This window comes from Rattus norvegicus, chromosome 6 (genome assembly GCF_036323735.1).
Source record: "Rattus norvegicus strain BN/NHsdMcwi chromosome 6, GRCr8, whole genome shotgun sequence".
Classification (NCBI taxonomy): domain Eukaryota; kingdom Metazoa; phylum Chordata; class Mammalia; order Rodentia; family Muridae; genus Rattus; species Rattus norvegicus.
Window position 1 is genome coordinate 63488941 of NC_086024.1, and position 21389 is coordinate 63510329.

General features: G+C 41.0%; 1 protein-coding gene across 6 annotated transcripts in view; it reads left to right on the forward strand.

Moving 5' to 3' along the window:
- Dock4 (dedicator of cytokinesis 4) overlaps positions 1-21389 on the forward strand; it is a 389723-nt gene that overhangs the window by 248891 nt on the left and 119443 nt on the right. For all 6 annotated transcript variants that reach the window (XM_039078130.2, XM_039078128.2, XM_039078129.2 and 3 more), the window contains exons 14-16: positions 4650-4774; positions 6169-6331; positions 12025-12131. In XM_039078130.2, coding sequence (XP_038934058.1) covers positions 4650-4774; positions 6169-6331; positions 12025-12131 — 395 coding nt within the window. The remainder of the gene's footprint in view (positions 1-4649; positions 4775-6168; positions 6332-12024; positions 12132-21389) is intronic.

The following is a 21389-nucleotide window of genomic DNA, read 5'->3' on the forward strand; positions in this document are numbered from 1 at the left end:
CCTCATTTTGGAGAAAATAGATTAGATGAATAGAAATTAGTATGATATAATTTAATCTTACTTAAAAATATATCATTCTTGGTCAAGATCCCTCATGCCTCTAATCCTACTTGAGTCCTGAGGAAGGAAGATCACAAATTCAGAGCCTGCCTAAGCTTGCAAAAATATTTTCTAAATTTAACTAAAGTTCACTATGCTTTGGTTGGAGTCTCAGAGATTCTGGGTCACATTAGAGCCATCACTTATGTTAGACATGAATCTAGATATGACTAGGGTCACATGGAGAGACAGTATACTTTCAGTCAGAAAATGTCAGTGACTAGAGAGAGAGATGAAAGATTTCCTTCCTGGTCAGGCCAGACCCAAGGATGGTCCTTAGAATTGACATTAATATTTCAAGACTGGTCTGACCAATTCCCTACTGGTCTCCTGTGGTGACAACAGCTGCATTCTTTATTGGGAGAGTTACTAATAGTGCCTTGCACACACATCTTAATCTCTTCAGTTTCATCCATCAAATGGAATGGATAGTGCCTTCCTATAAATGCAAGACAAGATCTAGCTAGACATCCAAGTGCTTCGTGACGAACCCAGCTCGTAGCAGCCATTCAGTAAAATGACCTGTTCATGTTGCTGGAACTACTACTATAGTGGAATGGCTCTGTCTAATACTGTGAAGGCCAGAAGTGTTTGAGACTCTAGAAGGTATGTTAGAATTTGTATCGTAGGGTCAGGAGTGGTGGCATACACCTTTAATACCAGCCCTTGGGAGGAAACAGAGGCAGGTAGATCTCTGTGAGTCTGAGGTCAGCCTGGTCTAAGTAGTAAATTACAGGCCAGTCAAGGCTATACTAAAACCCTGTCTCAAAAAACAAAAACAAAAACAAAAAAACAAAACAGAAAACCCAGTATATGAAATGTATAGGTTGAGCATCCCTACAATCACACTCTGGAATGCTGATAGCGTTGGCTCTGAATGTCGTGTTGGTACTCAGAAGGGTTTGGGCTTTCCAGTGAAGGGTGTTCAATGTGCTGACCTGTGACCATCACCGGTTTTCTAAGTATATGTAGAGGATCCTAGGTAGTTTGCATATTTTTTCTTCTCAGCAGAGGGACAGTTTTTCTCTAATTCCATAAACTTTAAATGATCACAGAAGGAGCTGGGCCAGCCCTGCCATGGCTCTGTCCAGTGGTCACATGATACAGCTCGTGTGCGTTTTATGCCTGTGTCCAGAGCAATCACAGGGCAGTGCTGAGGATCCAGGAGTGAGCCCTCTGACCGAGACCTTGCTCGTTTTCTTCAGATGATCCATCATCCTATTGACTGCGTCTACCAAAGTGCTTTGTTCCCACTAGTGTGCCCTTACCTTTCTCTTGCCTCCAGTAGTTTAGGAAATCTTTAGGTGTGTACAGGCTTCCTAGCCAGTGGGCCTGCTAAAGACAGAGCAATGAATGTGAGAGGTCTGAGGTCTCAATAAACATTGTCACAGAAATAGCTGCTTCACACTGGCACTGGGACTCCATTTCATACTTTACAGTTTGTCTCTTAATTACCCAAGATGCTTTTCTAACACCAGTCGGGCTCATTAGTTTTCTCCAGAGTCTTCAAGTACATTGATTTTAATTAGCACTTGTTTCAACTTTCTCCTTCTGTATATTTTGGCAAAATGTGGCACCTTGTGGTATTGGAACATAGCAAGCTGCAAAATTCCTGGAGAGAGGCATATGTAGAATGCCACGAGAAAAAACTGTCTTCTCATCATGTGTTAGCCTTGCAGAAGAAGCTTATTTAATCTAAAGGATTTGCAAAAGATGGGAGGAGGGCATCACGGGAATGGTAACAGTTTAGGAGCAGAATACTAAAGCATGTGTATAAAGTTTTCCCTTTTTCAAAATAGTGATATTTGTTCTTTCAAAGTGTTAAAACATGTATATAATGTATATTGAGCATATCTACCCACTCTACTTTTCTCTTACTCCCTACCCCGTTCCCCTTCTGACTTCATGTTCTGTTTTAATTTTTATTTTTTGATTGATAAACTCCTGAATCCAGTTCATGCTGCCCATATGCACTTGGGAGTGAAGTCGTCCACTGGGGCATAAGCAGCTTCTTAGGAGCCCTTGTTTCACCAAGAAGAGTAACCAACCCTTCCTCTCTCAGCAGCCATTACCTGCTGGCAGCTCCTCCAATACAGTTTGAGTCTACCCTACAAATATGGAACAAACCTTTCAAACTTCCCTCATCAGTCTTGCCTTGCTGAAGACGGAGTGTTTGGATTTCCACTAGAGGAGACAAAACACACTTGAGTCTGGATGTTTTTTTCAGGATAGTGAATTCTTTTGTGTATTGGAAAGATTGATCACTCTCTGTGAGAAATCCTCAAAGTAAAGAGCCCTGTGGCTGGATCTCCTGCTAGTCAGCATGTGGTTTATAGGCTCTGAGGTGTGTTACTTACACCATGAAGCAAGACAATTGTTAGTTAAAATCTTTGAAGTGCCTTGGTTTAAATATTATCTTATTTGACAGATCTGTTAGTAGAAAAATTGTTGTCACAAATAGCCTTGCACAAGGCTCACTGAACAAATATGCGAGTACACACTGGACTTTGTGTCGCTTTTTATTCAGACAAAAAAAAATTGACTCATTTGTTGCTGACTTTGTGATGGAATTTCTTAACTAAATATCATTAAAGGAGTGATGATATATAAAGAATATATATTTTTATGTATATATGTAAAGAATATATATACTTTTATATCACTTTATATTTTTACATATATAAATGTATATATGTATATGTGACCCTTTGTATCCACAACTAACAATTCGTCAGATTCAGTGATCTTAGAATCGAAAACATTCAATATGGACAAACTTTTTCTTTCTATTTATTGTTCTCTAAACAATGCAGCGCTGTATTAACATGGCATTGGGTAGAAGTGACATGATTTTCAAGCATGCTAGAATTTGTATGTCAGTTCTACACAAGTAACTATACTAGTTTGTGTAAGGAAGTTGAACATTTGTGGAGTTTGGTGTCTGTGAGGGTCCCTGGAACCATCTTCATTGTAGTGAGACCAGTTATGAGAGAGCTAGCAAACTTGGGAAATTTTTGATCCCCTATCTAGAAATTGAAGTGTGTGGAAGCAATTAAAACTTTGAAAAAAAACTAATTTTGTGAGAAGGGGTTAACAACATAATCCTACTACATAGCCTTAGCTGGCTTAGAACTTGCTATGTAGAACCAGGCCAGTCTTAAACTCATAGAGATCCACCTGCTTCTATGGACCCAAGTGCTCTGATTAAAGTTATGTGCCACCACACCTGGCTATATATAGATTTAAATGTGTTGAAATACGTTACTTCTCTCTGTTATGTGTAAGTTCATTGTTTTCTGAAGTTGATTTTTATGAGCTGTGTGAGAATTGTGGAATTCACGAGACCTCTCAATCAACTATTCCACTAATGTGTGCTTTATGTACTCTTTTAAAGGGAAGTTAAGATTTCATGCTTCTTAGACCTTACACAGTTCCTCTGTTTTATGCCTGTCTGTGTCCTTGTCAGCATGGGGACCACCATAGGCAATTGTCTTTGTGGAAGAAGGAAACTGGACGTTTTGCCTACTCCCTGGTATTGGAGAACTGGGCAGCTTTAACCAGGAAATTTTACAAAACTCCCAGCTGCAGATATATGTGTGTGTGTGTGTGTGTGTGTGTGTGTGTGTGTGTGTGTGTGTGATTATTTTTCCTTCTGGTGATTTGCTTCCTTATAGAAAATTTGTTTGTTTGTTTTAATTAAAAATAATATTACTTTGACTTGTCCAATGTTTGAAAGTTCTGTTACATAAGCCGAGGTGCCGGCCCTGCCCATCACTCTCCAGTACTGGCAATTTGCCTACTGACTTATTCCCAGTCCTTTTCTTCTAAGTTTTCTAGTTGGCTTCAGTTTTTGTTTCCTGGGGTAATATTATTTCAAAAAAAGCCAAAGTTGTATAAACCACTAAGGTAAAAATACAGGTGATTTTTGTGTATCTTGACAAGGTTTGAATCTAGGCTCTTTCTCGTTTGTTTTACAGGGTGGTATATTATGCATGGTGTGAAGTAATACGCTGAGTTTGTGTGGCTGAGTTATTCCCCATCTGTTCACAAATCAATAATCTGGACACTTCCAGCAGTGAGGTCATTCTGTCCACAAGTCTTAGAAAAGATTTCTGTTGTAACTGTTCTCTTTGCCTGCCATTGCATTCCGTGTATGTCCTTCTTCCCGCTAAGGAGCTATGTGACTATAAAATGATAATACAGGTTTCTGAGAGCTATCACCGCTAGGCTGTCATTTTTAGTCACACCTCATAAATGAAATGAAGGAAATATTGGGAAAAGGTGAGACAGCTTCCTCAGCCACCTCGTTTGTCTCCTGAGTGCCCATTGCTGCATGCAGGGCAGCACCAGAGTCACAGAGCCCCACCTGTGTCCTCCTCCAATGTTTACGGGCAGTGAGGGTAGAGACCATTTTTTAAGTGTGAATGTCTTGAGACTTTTATATGTATAATGTAACAATAACCACGTGTTTTTATAAACTAAAGTTTCTCTTGACAGAGTATTGCATGTCCTAATATATGTAACATGCCCTTGCTTTCATTCTTCAACAGGTGAAATGAGGAATGATTTATATATCACCGTAGAAAGGGGAGAGTTTGAGAAAGGCGGCAAGAGTGTGGCCAGAAATGTGGAAGTCACAATGTTCATAGTAGACAGTAATGGTCAGCCCTTAAAGGTATGTTCATTCTGGATAGCCACTGGTATTACAACCATTGCCTTGGCTTCATCTCTGCCTGGGACCATTTAATTTCTCAGTTGCAGTGTTTTTCTAACTCTGTATAGGCCTTTTATTTTCTTTTTTACAAGTTCATTAAGGGGCCAGAGAGATGGCTCAGTGTTTAAAAGCACTCAGAGGTCCTGAGTTCAATTCCCAGCACCCACATGGTGGCTCACAACTATCTGATGCTCTCCTACCATGCAGGCGTACATGTATGTAAACAGAGCACACACACATACACACACACACACACACACACACACACACACACACACACACATATATATATATATACATACATATATATACATATATATATATATATATCAACTTAAAAGCTCATTAAGATCCTTTACAGAAGAGAAATTAGAAAGCCAAACGGTGTTTACATGTTGCTGACTATGTATAATAATAATTTTATTTCACCACTCATTCCATAAATACAGTATTTTAATATCATTTAATTTTTTCTAACTTTTTGTTCTTGCAATTGGGGAAAAGACAAAACAACAACAAAAACAAATAAAAAATAAAACAACAAACAAACAAAAACTATTGGCCTTGCTGGCTCAAGCCTTTAATCCCAGCACTTGGGAGACAAAAACAGGCAGATCTCTGGGTACGAGGCCAGCTTGGAATACAGAGTGAGCTCCAGGACAGCCAAGGCTACACATAGAAACCCTGTCTCAAAAAACAAACAAGCAACAACAACAAGAAAAAGCTTACCATGTTTAGTTTTATAATTTTTTTAAGCCAAAGTAGACATTGGTACTACTTGTCACTTGGGGAAGCAATAACAGACCCTCTTCTGGAAGAAGTATTTCCTCTGAACACAACTGTTTCACAGTATGTTTGCCTGTTCTTCTAAAGCACTGATTCTCAACCTTCCTAATGCTGTGACTCTTTAATACAATTCCTCATATTTTGGTGACCCCCCCAACCATAAAATTAGTTTCATTGTTAGATCGTAATATAATTATCTGTGTTTTCTGATGGTCTTAACCAACCCCTGTGAAGGGGCCCTGGGACCCACATGTTGAGAACCACAGTTCTGAAGGTTGTACAGGGCCTTCTCAGTTACCCCTGGACCATTAAAGAGCCTCCTGGGTGGGCTGGGAATGTGGTTTCCAGGAGTTGAATTCTTACAGCCCACCCCACACTTGCCGTAGTAGGCTGTGGAGGTTCAGACTCGAACTGGTCTCCTCCCTAGGTAGAGCAAATATAGAAACAACACAGAAAAGAGGCAATGTCCCTTGGAATTATGTTTTCGTGCAGGCAATGGCAGCGAATGCTCTGCCTGTCGTGGAGGAGCCTAAATGAAGCTGACTCTAACGTGTGTGTTTCTTTATTAGGATTTTATCTCCTTTGGTTCTGGAGAGCCACTGGCTAGTGAGTACCACTCCTTTGTGCTTTATCACAACAACAGTCCCAGGTGGTCGGAGCTGCTGAAACTTCCCATTCCTGTGGATAAATTCAGGGGCTCCCACATCCGCTTTGAGTTCCGGCATTGTTCCAGTAAGTGTGGGCGTGGACCCAGCAGCTTTGCGGGTTTGGGGTGGGCCCTGTACTTACTGTGGGCAGATCTATAGAAAAGGTGACAAAGGAGGGAAGAAGGCAAACAGTGGGAACCCTGAAGTGAGGGGACTGACTCCAGGAGGAGCTTTGAAAGCAGCAGAAAGTCATGAAAGAAAACACAGGAAGCCCAGGGATTCTCTATAATTTGGTGGCTCATTGCTTACAACCCTAGAATATGTGAACAGAAGGGGGAGACACAGCATTGGAAAAACTACACTTGTCTGGTGGGCTTGGGCAATCCTGATCTTCTGGTATTGCCAGGAAGCGGACTCAGCTCTGGGAAGCCCCCTTGGCATTTTCTGGGCATGGGAAGCTACTAGGAAAACATCAGTGAAGCTTGAGTTTGTACGGATTTCGGTGTGTGTGCATCACTGTGCAGGTCTAGATGATGCTTAAATGAGATAAATAATTATCTCATTTTACAGATTTAAGCAGCTCAAGATGGAAATAAAGTTGTCCTTGTGGGCATTATTAGTCCCATCTTCAGTTTTACTTCAATCTGCTTGCTCTCTTCACTACCTTTTCAAGTGAGTTTTCTGCCTCCTCCAGCTCTAGACTCCTGACACTTCTGTGCCTCTGACACGCAGGCACTCACCAGAGGAGTGACTGGCAAGCTTCTAGAGACTCTTGCTTTGGGAGAAGAATATCAAGCAAGAGACAGAGAAGTATCACATTATCAGAGGTGCAATATGCACTTTACCAGAAATTCAGGTGGAGGGACTGTGCCTGTCATCAGAGATATGGCATATTTTTTATTCAGAGTTGGCCAAGTAGTGTCTTTAAATTGGATTTATGGGGGTGTTTAAATCTGCAAGAGAGCCAGGTGGTGGTGGCGGTGCATGCCTTTAACACCAGCACTCAGGAGGCAGAGGCAGGAAGATATCCATGAGTGGGCTAGCCTGATCTACAGAGCTTGTTCTAGAACAGCCAGAGGTCCACAGAGAGACCCTGTCTCGATAAACCAAAACAAAACAAAAATACTACAGGGAGATGGGGTGCAATTCTTACTTTCTAAATTCCCCAGGGGAGTCCCGGGGAAATGACATGAGGGGTACTTGTGGACTTGGGGTGACACTGCCGTGCTGTTCTATCTGCCAGGCTTTCCTCTTACTTGGAGCTGTCATTGGCTTTAGTTCCAAAAATAAGAAAAAGGTAGAGGGAGAGGAAGGAGAAAGTGAACTTAAGAAAGGGAAAGGAGTATTCAGAAAACGCTGCATTTGCACAGCAGAGAGCAGAGCAAAGGGTGTGTCTCAGTAAAGTCTGTTTGGCTTCCGCACTCTCAGCCTCGTACCTAAAACGTTGTTCACAGTTTTGTTTCTCTGCTGCTGCTGCTGTTTTAATTCAGAAGAACTAGCCACGGGGAAAAGGACAAATAATTCTTGTAACCCCACCAAATGTAAGCGCCTAGTATCAAATATTCCTGTGTAATATTACTCATTCATAAAACATGACTTATTTAATCATAAAATTGAACACCTACTGTGTGCCAACCACTTTACTGGGTGCTAGACCCACATCCCAGAGCACAGCAAAGTTCCTTCTCTTACAGAGCATTTCCTTGGAGAGGGAGGGCAGACCGATGAACAGTAAGTAAGTAAGACTGGGGTCACCCCTTCTCGCACGCTTGTCTCCTGCACTTTCAGTGTCTTCTGATCAAATGCTAATTAGAAAATTCCAGAATAAACTATTCCAAAGTTTTAGGTTATATCCCATTTTAATAGCTTGGAGACATCTACGTAGCCCCACTCTGTGCGACTTGAGAATTGTTTCTTTGCCCATATATCCTCCCTGTGTCCCGGCAGCTACTGAGATGTCACAGTTCCTGTGTTCAGTTGACCATTACTGTACTCACTGACGGGCCCCAAGTGCAAGGACAGTGATACTAGTTCTCATATATGTCAAAAAGAAGCGACAAGTTACTTCTATGCGAAAAGAAAGGTGGAAATTCTCAACTTAGTAAGGAAAAGAAAAATCACATGTGGAAGTTGAAAATATTGTGTCTCTGTTCTTACTATCTGTGCTAATTTATGAAGATTGCCCGGGATCCATATGTATAGGGAAACGGGATCAATTTATAGGGTTTAATACTCTCTGTAGTTCAGACAGCCACTAGAAGTCTTGGGACATGCTCACTGCATACTGGCTGCCGTGTACAGAAAGTGAAGAGTAAATACAGCCACAAAGATGGGGAGGGCTGGAAAGCAATGATACTATGCTGCTGTTTTACACGGAGCAGCCAGGAACGAGAGCTCTGATGAGGAGATGTGACAAGAAGAAGAAACTAAAAGAATTGAATAACAGGCTTAGCCATGATCTATCCCAGGAAAGAAAACCCCAGGCAAGAAGATCAGATAAAGAGGACTTGGGGTTGAGACGTGCTTGGAATTTTCAAAGAATATTTAGAGACTGGAGCTGTGGCAAGGGGGCCAGGCCTTATATTGGCGTTTGTGTCCTGGTGAGGCCTGTGGATTTTGTTTAAGGGTGAGAGCAGATTTTGAGGGAAGCTGCTGTGTAGATAACAGACCACAGATGGGTCAGTTGGGAATAGCTCGGACTTCGGAGGGGGAGGGGGAGTGTCTTTGCAGCTTGTGAAATAAAAAAGAGAGTAAGGTGATGGCACTTTGATTTGTTTCTATAGATCACTCATGGATTAGATGTAGAAGAAGGGGAAACATCAAGGATGACCCCGGTGTCTGATCCTAAGAATGAAATGTTCATTTAGCCAAGTGGGAAGACACCAGGGACCATCGGTTTGGGAGTGGATGGCAGAAACCAACTTTCCATCTTAGATATTTGACATCCACTACACATCCCAAAGTCTGAGTTGAAAACTTGCAAGTGGGTTAGTGGTCTCTGTGAATGTTTAATAATCAGTACTAGGAGCAGGGCTAGCTCTGATCTCTGACACTTGATGATTTCCATGCTATTATTGTTCCAACCTTTAAGCACTGGCATGACTTTATGGAATGTTGACTTAGGCAAAGATGCCTGTTTCCAGCTGGTGTGATCCAGCATAGTCCGTCTCCAGCACAACATCCATTTTGATAATTTTAAAGTCAAGAGACTGTGTGAAATGCCTGAGTAGTGAGTCCAAGAATGAAGGCCTAGGGCACATTTACAGCTGGGGAAATGAAAAGCTGCCCAAAGACATTAAGGACTCGCCAGAAGGTTAAAGGGCAATCAAGGAATCCAGTAGGCTAAAGAAAAGCAGAGTTTCCATGAAAGAACTGGTCAGATTATATGTCAGCTGCTAGTGATACGTAAGATGAAGAATTAATATTTGATTTAGGATCCTAGAAATCACAGGACCTGAAAATCAGCTTGGGTGGATTTGTGGTGAGTTTGAGTGAGGAGAGAAGGAAGGAAAACACAATGAATAGAGACAAACACTTCTGCAATGGAATCATGTCTGATGGTAGAACAACTCAGTCTTGTCAAGATGTCCTAACTGAATCTATAGATCCAGTGTGATCCTAGTTTAAAAGAAATAGGACTTCCTAGTTCTTCCTGGTAGCCCCTTTCACCCCTTGCTTCTAGCCCATCTCCAGTCCTTCGTGGCTTTACCCACCCACAGAACCTCTCTACCAGTGATCCAAAGCAGCAACACAAGGCTGGGACTCGGCTGAGTATTGTTTAACCAGTTTCTGACGCTTCTCTTCACAGTGGCTTGTGCTTAACAAAGAAATCCCCAAGTGGACAGTGTGCAGAGACTGAGAGACTTTGGAGCTCTTAGTGCTAAATGTCTTTATCACACTAATAGATATGCTAACATGGGAGAAGGAAATCTCATGGGGCCCCAACCCTAGATGAAGAATTATAGACAACTAAGGAATGCTGAGAGCTGGAGAAACAGTCTTCCCGAGGGGAGAGCCCCCAGATGGTTTTCCAATACCAAGTCTGGGGGAGGGTCAATGGGTAAGGATGGGAAGGAGGAATATTATATAATCCTACTTTGACTTCAAAGGTAAAAATAAATGGGCCATCAATCTGTGTGAGTACATGAAAGAACCTTAAGTGAATACCACAGTGAACAAAGCAATCTGAAGAGGCCTCTTGCGGTGTAACTTCTGCTGTGCAGCTGTTTAAAATAGGCAAAACCAGGGAGCCAATAAAATGCTCAGTGGTTTCCACGGGGTAGGGCTGGAAAAATGAGAAATGTGGTTAGGGGAATGGAGAAGTACCTAGGAGGAACAGTGCGTGAACTTAATGTATTTAGATAGCAAAGGGCTATCGTACTGTGCAGATGTCTGCAAAAGTCGTCAACTCACTGATAGCCTAGGACAGTGGCCGTGGTCTTCAACATTAATGTCTTATTTTGTGACACATTTGCAAAGCCTGTTGGCTTTGTTTCATGTCTTTATTAATTGTACTTGCTCTAGAATCTCGATTCTCTTTGATTTTAATTGAATATTACCAACTAAAAGACAGCTGAATAAAATTCAAGAATTATTTCTGAACAAGTCTCGTGGATCAAGAGTTTCTGCACTGTTGTGTAGAACACCTCATTCTGGACACTTCTGCTGTAACTTTGATCACTTTTAGAAATGTCAGTCTCATTCTACCTTCTCCCTAGACTGGGTATTAATCAATTGGAAAAGAAGTCTTCTTCCTTTGAAGTACACTTAGTGCGTTCACACAACCCACGTGTCCTCTTAGTAGGAGCCCCAGGCCCCGTCCATCGAGTGTGTGTGGGGGGCTTGTTAGCGAAGAGGGCACAGCTAAAGCCCTTGAATGATGGTCAAGATTCTCTGGACGTCTAACTTCTCAGCTCAGTTCTCACTGGGCCCCAAAGCTGAGCTGTTCTCATCAAGGATGATGATCCACTGCCACACTTATGATGGAAAGAACCACACTTCCGCTGTCACAGGCTCCTGCCTGGAGCCTCAGTGACTACTCACTCACATATGTGCATACCAGGGGAACTTGTACTGAAAGCCTTAAACACTTGCTCTGTTTGGGGAGAAAAGCAGCTTGCTAGGAGGACCCTGATGGCTGGAAAGTTCTAGAGCCAGCTGCTTAACATCCTTGATCTCCATTTCCATTTCTACAAATGACACCCAGAATTCTCTGCATCAAGGTTGACCTTAATTAGATGTCTGGCGTTTGAAAAGTCTCCACCTCACCTTCGACTTGCAGAGCACTAGTCAGCCCACAGTAAATGGCAGCTTACAATTTGAAGTCCCCCCGACCCCACACACACTGAGGCAGAGCTCGAAAGCTCCCTTTCAGAGGCCTATAGACAAAGCTTTGCTCCTCACATCCATTCTTTCCTCCTTTAAACATTTGGCGAGATGCTCCTACATCCCAGATACTGTTTGAAAACAAACAAACTGACAGGTGAGAATCCTGCCCCTAGTGGAGGCTAGTGCTGAGGGGCTGGGGAAGAGATGGGGACAAAAAGCAGTCCAGACAATGTCTAGAACATAATTTCAGGCATCAAGTTCTGTGAAAACAACTGGGCAGAGAATGGAACCTACACTTTAGGAAGCGTGAGTATAGTGTTCAGAAAGGTGTCTACGACAAAAGGGCCGGGCATGTGCGGGGCACGGGGCTATAGTTTTTGATGCTGTGCTTCTTGTGTTAAGATGTCAGTTGTGTACTTTCAATAAGCAAGTCGCTACCCTCCTTTACAGCAAAGGAGAAAGGAGAGAAGAAGTTGTTCGGTTTCTCTTTCGTACCCTTGATGCAAGAGGATGGAAGGACTCTCCCAGATGGCACACACGAGCTCATCGTGCATAAGGTACCAGTGATTCCTGTTGATGATGGGCAGTCAAAGCAGGGCTCAGTCACTCCCTGCATGTCTTCTAGCTTTAGAAAAAGGGAAAATAACTGAAATTGGCACCCTTCCAAATAAGGGTGGAGCCCAGGCATGGTGGTGTACTCCTTTAATCCCAGCACTCAGAAGGCAGATGCGGGCGTATCTCTGAGTTCAAGGTCACCGTGGTCACATAGTGTTTAAAAAATTGTCTTTCTGTAAGTATTATTTCTAATTGTCTGTCTTCTATGTCACATTTTGCATAGACACACTCTATACATACACATACATATATGTACATATATGTATATGTAATATTTGCATATATTCTGATATTGGAGATAAAATATATTCCTTACAAGTTAGACACATATAAAGCAAGTTCTGAACCACTGAGCTCCTTAACCCTAAAACATGCTTTTTAAATGTCTTACTTTTCATCTTAATTTATTTGCATAAATCGGGTTGGGGTTTTATTCTCAAAATCCTTTTTATGGTTGTTGATGGGATTAAACGTACCTTAGAAATAGTTCTATAAGTACCACTGATGTGTACCATTTTATGAATCCTTATGTATCCTCAGAGGAACGTTTATTAAATTAAACATTACTTTTTAAAATTTTTATCTGTGCTTTGTTATAACGACTTTTGCTTCCAAGTCACAATTCTCTAAAAGAAAGAAAAAAAAAAGGTGGAACAAAGTCTGCTGGTGCAGGCATCGACATAAAAATTCAGAAAGCCGGAACTTCACAGATATTGAGAATACTCATAGAATGAAATACAGAATAAAATGTACTAGTTAAGCATGTATGCAGTTTTCTCCAAAATACTCCTCTCGCTGGTGAGGGCCTGCTGTCGCCTGGCTCCAGGATTCCTTTCAGCCTACTGGAGAAAACAGAAGCTCCTCCCTGACACCTGACCTGAACCCCTAAATGCACCCCTCTCCTTCTTCCTGCCTCCCGTCTCAGGGATGAGGCAAGATGCCTTCTCTTCAAAGCTAATTCTTCTTCCTGCTCCCAGGACTTCTTCATGTGCTCTCTCTTCCCCTGCATAGCCGTCTCCAGGTCTAGCACCATCCATTCAGAATGAAACATGCTTCAGCCTTTCCTTCTTTCTTTAATAGGCACAGGTTTCCTCTTCTGTTCCCATCTCATATAGAAACAGGGCGTCGCCCACTGTCCCCACTGCTCAGTCCAGTCAGTGGCTCAAGACACTGCCGTTCACCTTTCACATGAGCTTCTACCACATTGCTCCTGAGTAGCCAAAGGCTACAGACTCTGGGGAGTGGGGGAGTGATGAGGGCGCTATACCAGTGAGCTACACCAGGAGCCTTTTCCTGTTACCTTAGGAAAGGGTCTTGCTAAGTTGCCTCAGGCTGGCCCTTGAATGCAGACTTCTGGCCTCAACCTCTCAAGTAGCAGATCATTGCAGTCGCGTTCAACTCTGCCTAGCTACTGAGTTCTTCTTATTTAAGATCTCTGGGCTGTTCATGTTGAAAAACCCCATGGTCCAAGCATACTACGACGCATACACTTGTCTTTTTTAGCAGTTGTTTTAGACTCACAGAAGAGCTGTAATATATCCATATGTTCTTCACCCAAGTCCCCTTACATTATAACCATTTATATTAACAGTGGCACATTAATAGTAAACCTATCTAATTGATAAAATATTGTTAACGGAACGGTTTTGGCTGTTGTTGTTGGGGTTGGTTTGTTTTTTCATGTTTGTTTTTGTTTTTGTTTTTGTTTTTGAGTTTCACAGTAAATTTTCCACTAATGGCATGTGGCTATTGCTGGCTCCATTTCAGACCCCAGACCCCATGCGGTGTTTATTTGTCCACTGGTGACTCACTGACATGCCTCTCAACACTGGCCCTGTCCTCATCTGCATTGTTTCTGCCCCCTCTTGCCTGCTTGGTAACCCTCTTCTGGTTATGATTGAGCTTAAATACTCCCCTTTCTATAAAGCCTTCCTTCCCTACACCCAAGAGACCTGGTACTCAGTGGTCTTTAAGCTTTGACAGCTGTCTAAAACACATGGCTGCAGTGGTCAGTGAGGCCTTCAGAACCCTTTCCTGGTTGTAATTTTAATACTGAAATGAAGTATGGGCAAATATTATGAATTTAATAGGTATGTAGTAATGATATCAGCAGTGACTGTTTCTGTTGAGAATGTCCCGACAAGAAGATATTTTGTCATTAAAAATTATTTAAGTCTGGCTTTCATTAGCTGCTATGATAAAATTTCAAGTTGACTCTCTTACTTTCCCTAGTTTCAGTTCAGTTCTCTATAGTCGTAAGCTGTAGACCCTTTATTTGACTAGCATGCTGGGATTTCCCTGGCATGATTTTCTCTGAATAAGTTGTACACGTGGCTCGCCCCAACACAAATTTTACATACTGTGGTTTTCGGCCATGGTCAGCAGGTAGCCCAGGACATAGCAATGTATTTACAACTGCCACACGAATTCATTTCCAATGACTGTAAGCAAAAGGTGTAGTCTCAAAGATAGAGGCCACCCATACTACTTCAAGTACTGCTGTAAGCATACAGAGGAGCCCATCTTCCTTATAAGATCTGACTTCAGAACCAGATGTGGTCAAATGCTAACTCTTATCTCTATTATGTCATGAGTTAATGCATTTTAAGATGACCTGTGTTGATTGCAGGCTATTAGAGCAATTTGTCTTTTACTGTGTGTGCTAGCAACGTGCTTTTGTCCCCCCCCCCCCCCAATCCAGTAGCGGACTCAGGAGTCTGAAGGAGCAGTTGAGTGAGGTTTTTCCTTATATTCTTGCATTCAGTTCCTCTGAACTCTGCATTGACTAGTGGGAGAATATGTTGCCTTTTGGGCTAAAAATTCTGTATGTCTTGTGTTCCTATGTACAGTCCACCTTCTAAAAGATGCTTTCCGTTTATCTCTACCATCAAATCCTGTTTCTCACCTAGAGTCCCTGCCAACAAATGGAAGGACTCTGTTTTGCTCCAGTCTCATGATCAGCTCCATTGTTTGCTCTGGGCTGATCTACCCTCAGGTATCCATCAGAACACGAGTAGCACATTTGCTGTTTGTATGTCCCACGACAGTATACGTTCCCTAATAAGGGCAGTGTGCTCTCGTTCTTTCGTCCACACTGTCTTGCTTCATTCTTAGACTGGGTTTGACGAGTAAGACACTACTTCTGCCAAAGCCCACAGTAGGTATATGGCTGTTTCCCAGAATGCAAAGAATCTACGCTTTTTATGTCATAGTTTAGGGTACAACTAAACTTTTTCTTACGGATGAGCCACCCCCATGACTACAATGTACTGCTCATATTTGTAGCCATAGAAACTCCAAGCTCTGACCCTGTCGTACTTGCTATTTCCAGGTCAGTAACCAGCAGTGCTAACCACACTTTATAGTCTCTCTCCTACTCTCAGTCTTTTCAAAAGTGGTGACTGGTGCTTCCTGTCTGTTCTCTCCTGTTCAGACTCTGGTTATGCAACTGTGTCTCTCAGGGTGGGCCTTTCTCATACCTGCCTGAGCAATGTCTGTATATTTCATGTATTCTAGAAGAGAGCTTCTCACCCTCTGGTGAGTGAACTCTGAACTCTGCATTTACTAGTAGGAGAGTGTGTAGCCTTTAGGGCTAAAAATCCTTGCTGTCCTATGCCCCTATCTTACAACCTACCTTATAGAACAATTTTTCTATTTATGTCTACCACCACGTTCCGTTTCTCTCCTAGGGTCCCCACCATCAAATGAAAGTCCTTTCTTCTGACTCGTGTGCCAAGCTCCCTCTGCCCTTGTCTACTTGTCCTGCCTAATGGCCAGGTCCCACAATCTTTATTTTTGTTTGTGTCCCCATGTTTCAAGACATAGACTAGCAATTTCACTGTGAGGCCCAAAGTCTTAAGTCTCATGAGATCATTTAGTTACACACTCCTCTTGGAGCCCTGTGTCATTTTGTCTGCCATACACTAAGCTTTTGGAGAGAGTCATTTTTACCTTGACAGTCTGTATTTATCGAGAATGCAACATGAAGCTCACTTTTGTTTCCATAAAATTTAAAACTGGGTTAAAAGAATAGTGGAGGAAAGGCAGCGTTGCATAGTTATGAAAACAAGCCTTGTTACTACCTTGATGCTGACACTAAGTAATACTGCAACATTAGGCGAATCACGTAAGTACTGCGGCCACAATATTCTGCATCATAGCATTGTTATGAAAGAAAGTATATGCAAAAAGTGTGGAGAAGTACTCGATAAATACTTTAACTGTTGCCTAAGTCATCTATATTGATGTTCAAATGTGTATTATGTATTAATTATGTATGTGAAAGTCTTGAACAACAAAAAGTATGTGATAAGAATTTCTTTGTATTTTATTAAATTATTAGCAAGAGTTACTTGTTTTGATTTACTTAGATGTTGGGTAAAATATGCTATCTATCTTTCTATCTCTCTCCTGTTCTTAAAAGAATGTCTTAAAATACCTTTTGTGCTCACAGTATTGTTTCTGCTGATGGTTATATTTTATACATGAGGATGACACAGTTTAGTTATAGGAAGCTACTGAAACACTGTGTCTCATACTTTAGATGCGAAGGTTTTAGTGCCCTTTAGGGCTGGTGGACAGGTGAAGCCAAGCAGGGTTGGTGGAACAACCCTGGGCATTATGGCTGGCCCACAAGTAGACTATTCGTGGCACCCTGTAGAGCCAGAGCACAGCCATCTGTCCAGAGCCATATGTCTGTGGTCAGCATTGTAACAATAGTGGAGTTGAACAGGTATCCCAAGATGCTGACAGAATAACCCAAGATCCAATTAGTTGAGAGAAGAGAGCTATATTAAAAGATGGTTCTGTACTGCAAGAATTTGCTCAGGAAGAGGCCTGGGAGTAGCTGAAGTGTGGGTATCATGGCTGGGTTTTGTGTTCATCACATAGAAAATTACATAGATGTACATAGACATGTCAGGCTGGCGATGACATGTTCTTAGGTCTGTAGAATGGATTGAGTTTGGATTCATGACATGATGTCCTGACGAGGAACAAGTGGGGGAAGCAGATATGCAAGAGTCTAGAACATTCTCTTGCCTAAACAGTTTTATAAGGAAAATATTTGAATATTTACTTTATAATTTTTAAACTATGCATATTTTCTGGAGTCTTTGGTCTATTGATATATCTTGAGAAACAAAAGAAACCATTCGGACATTTGACAGAAGGAGAGAATGGTAAACTGTTTATTATATTGATACTAGCACTTGTGTTTCAGAGCAATTCCTGGCAAGAACATCCTGTGATATTCTGACTCTTTCTCAACTTAGTATAGAGAGGTCTTTCCTAAGAACTTATTTTTAAAAATAGTTTTGTTTTTTTTTTTTTGTATCTCACAAATTGGCCTCAAGTCCCAGAGGGATTCTGCAGTTTAACGATTATCTGTTGCCAAAACACTGGCATTAGAAATATTTGAACAAATGTAGAGTGTAGTTCATATCAATTAAAAAATTTAAGTGTGTGTGTGTGTATGTGTGTGTGTATGTGTCTGTGTGTGTTTGTATGTGTCTGTGTGTGTATGTGTCTCTGTGTGTATGTGTGTGTGTATGTGTGAATGTATATGTGTGTGTATGTGTGTGTGTGTGTGTGTGTGTGTGTATGTGTTTGTGTGCATGCTGACACCTTCAGTAGCAAGAAGAGTGTATCCGATCCTCTGGAACTGGAGCTACAGGCAGATATGAGACACCTGATATGGGTACTGGGAACACAACTTGGCTTCTCTGGAATAGTAGGATGTGAAGATGTGTGTGTGTGTGTGTGTGTGTGTGTGTGTGTGTGTGTGTGTGTGTGTGTGTGATGTTTGCACGTGAGGGTGCACACATGTCATGGTATACATATGAGTGTCAGAAAACAACCTTGTATATCAGGGCTCTCCTTCTGCCTTGCTGGAGACTTGCTCTCTCTTGTTACTGTCACTGCATTGCATACTCCAGACTTCCTGGTCTGTGAGCTTCTAGGGATTCTCCTGTTTCACCCCTTACCTCACTATAGGAGTGACGCAATTCCAAGTACACAGTATCCTTTCAGCTCTCAGATGTGTTTGGGGGGAGCTGAGTTCACATGTTCTGGCTTCTATAGTAAATGCTTTTACATTCTGAGCTTCCTAGACAAGTTTGAATTCTATACCCCATTTAAGCTAAGTTGTGCCAGTTCTGTATATTTTAAAGTATTTTCACAATATTTTAATTTAAGATCACCATTGTCTCTACAAAAATAATATGCAAATCAAAGAAAAGAAAAATATCATAATGCTATCTCACTATCTGCTAGCCTCTTAGCATGTATCCATTTAGATGTTTTGCTATAAGGATTTGTTAGACAAATAGTAATAGGTGATATAGTTATTTTAAGTCTACTCTTGTGATTAAAATTTTTTCCAGTCACTAGATTTTTTATTATTTATTCTTTAACCATCTCATACATGTATAGAATGTATTTGGATTTTGTTCACTGTCTTTTTTCTTCCTACTTCCTCTGGAAACTTTCTTCTTTCTACATTAAAGTTTAGACTAGAAATTAAGTAACATATCAATTGTCGAACAATATTTGGACTGGTCAGTCTGGTCCAAATTCACGATCACTGCAGGCTTTCTAGCTCCTAAGGGTTGTGTTTAACTAAACCAGTCCATTGTTAGACAACACTGACACGAAGACATGGAGCCACACCTCCTTCGGAAGGCACCACATTGTAGAGCAGTCTCATTGCTACCCTTCTACACTGTTTAGCCTATTACCCAATGCATGTGTTTCTTAAAATGCAGACATGGGTTACCACTGGTAAGAGGGCGTTGTAGTTATCATGTGTGTCAATGAGTTCACTGTATTGCTGTGATGACAACCTTGTCCCCATCATGTGCTTTCATGTTTGTCCCTTTGCCACCGGAAAGTGATCTTCCTGTGTCTGCATTGTTTCATTGATTTTTTTGTATTGTTGTTGTTGTTCTCTTTGTTTCTGTTTTATTGATTTCATCCCTGAGTTTGGTTATTTCTTGCCATCTCTCCTCTTGAGTGTGATGTCTTTTTATTCTAGAGTTTCCAGGGGGTGCTGTTAAATTGCTAATATGAGATTTAGACAGGGTTTCACTGTGTAGCCTTGCCTATCCTTGAATCCATTCTGTAGACCAGGATGGTCTTGAACTCACAGAGATCAACTTGCCTCTGCCTTCCAAGTGCTGAGAGTAAAGGTATACACTACCACTGCCAAGCAATCTCTACAGTTTTTTTTTCTTCTGTAGGTACTTAGTGCTTGTGACCTTGCCTTTTAGAACTGTTTTCATTCTATTCCATAAGTTTGGTTGTGATATATATTCATTTTTACTCATATGCACTGAAGTATTTCAATTTTTGTTTTTACCTGCTAAGACTTGCTTAGTGTCCAACTATATGGTCAATTTTGGAAAAAGTTCAAAAAGGAAGGTATATTCTTTTGTGTTTGGGTGAAATGTTCTGTAACTATCTATCTGTCTCATTTGTTTAACAATGTATGCTAGCTCTGTCATTTCTCTAGTTATATATAGACGACCTTTCTATTGATGAGTATGACATATTGGAGTCTCCCACTATCTCTGTGTGAGGGTCAATATGTGTTTTAAGTTATAGTTGTGCTTCTTTTACATACTTGGGTGTCCTTGTATTTGGAACATAGATGTTAAGACTGAAATGTCATCTCAGTAGATTTTTTTCCTTTGAATATGTAATGTTTTTCCCCTATTATTAGTTTGAAGCATATTTTGTTAGATATTAAAATGGCTACACCCGTTTGATTGTTAGGTTAGTTTGCTTGGAACAACCCTAAGGGAATGTCTATTTTTGATGTTGAGATGTGTTTCTTGAATGAAGCAAAAGGATGGATCCTGTTTCTGCACCCATTCTGTTAGTCTGTGTCTTTTTATTGAGAAATTTAGACCATTGATATTGAGACATATCAGTGACCAGTGATTGATTGATTCCTGTTATTTTGTTGGTAGTGATGGTATGTATATATGTGTGTGTGCTGCACACCCCATCCTCTCTTTAGTTTCCTGGCCTAGGATTATTTATTCCTTGTGTTTTATAAGGAGATTATAGTTAACCTATATAGCTAGATTTGTAGATAAATAATACATAAGTTTGGTTTTATCATGGGTTATCTTGTTTTCTCCATCTATGTAATTGAAAATTTTGCTGGGAATAGTAGTCTGGGCTGGCATCTGTGGCATCTGTTGGCAGCACATCTGTGCTGGCCCTTCTGGCTCTTAGAGTCTGCATTGAGAAGTCAGGTGTAATTCTAACAGTTCTTCTCTTTATGTTACTTTGCCTTTGTCTATTGCAGCTTTAAATAGTCTTTCTTTGTTCTGTACTTTAGTGTTTTGATTATTATGTGCCAAGGAGACTTTCTTTTCTGGTTCAATCTATTTGGTATTCTGGATGCTTTTTGTACCTTTATAGGTATCTTTTTCTTTTTAGGTTAGAAAAATATTCTTTGATTTTGCTGAAAATATTTTCTTTGAGCTGAGTTTCTTCTCCCTCTTTTATTCTTATTATTCTTAGATTCAGTCTTTTCATAGTGTCCCAGATTTCCTGCATGTTTTGTGTGGGGAAATTGTTAAGAGTTAACAATTTCTTTTACCAACGTATCTATTTCTTCTATCATATGTTTACCTGAGATTCTGTCTTCAATTTCTATATTCTATAGAAACTCTCCTCTGTAGTTCCTGTTCTAATTCCCAAAAACTTAAGTATCTCTACTATCTTTATACAGGCTATTTTTAGGTCTTTTTCTTGGCCTTTGGGTATCTTGGAATAGTCATTGCTTGCTGTGTTAGGATTTCTGGGTTCAGTGGAGACTTACTGCCCTGGCTGATATTGATTGTGTTTTTATGCTGACATCTAGGCATTTGAGATTGGAGTGATTATATGTCTGGATAATTGTATAAGGTTTGTCTCTATTGGGTGAGTGCTTTGTTCCTTGGTTTCTGTTTCCTCCCTGGACTTTAGTAGAATGTGATTCTTGGTAGGAAACTTTCTGAGGACCCATTTTCCTGGTGGGGTCACCTGGTGTGGTTTCAGGGTGTTTCTGCTGGTGCTGAAGGCTGGGATAATGGGTGAGTTGGGGGAAAGAAGGTTTGGGGAGAAGATCCTTGTCATCTTTTAAAAATCGAGTCACAAAGAAAAGGGAAACCTATGCAGGATTTTTACTACAGAGCTTGGAATGAAAC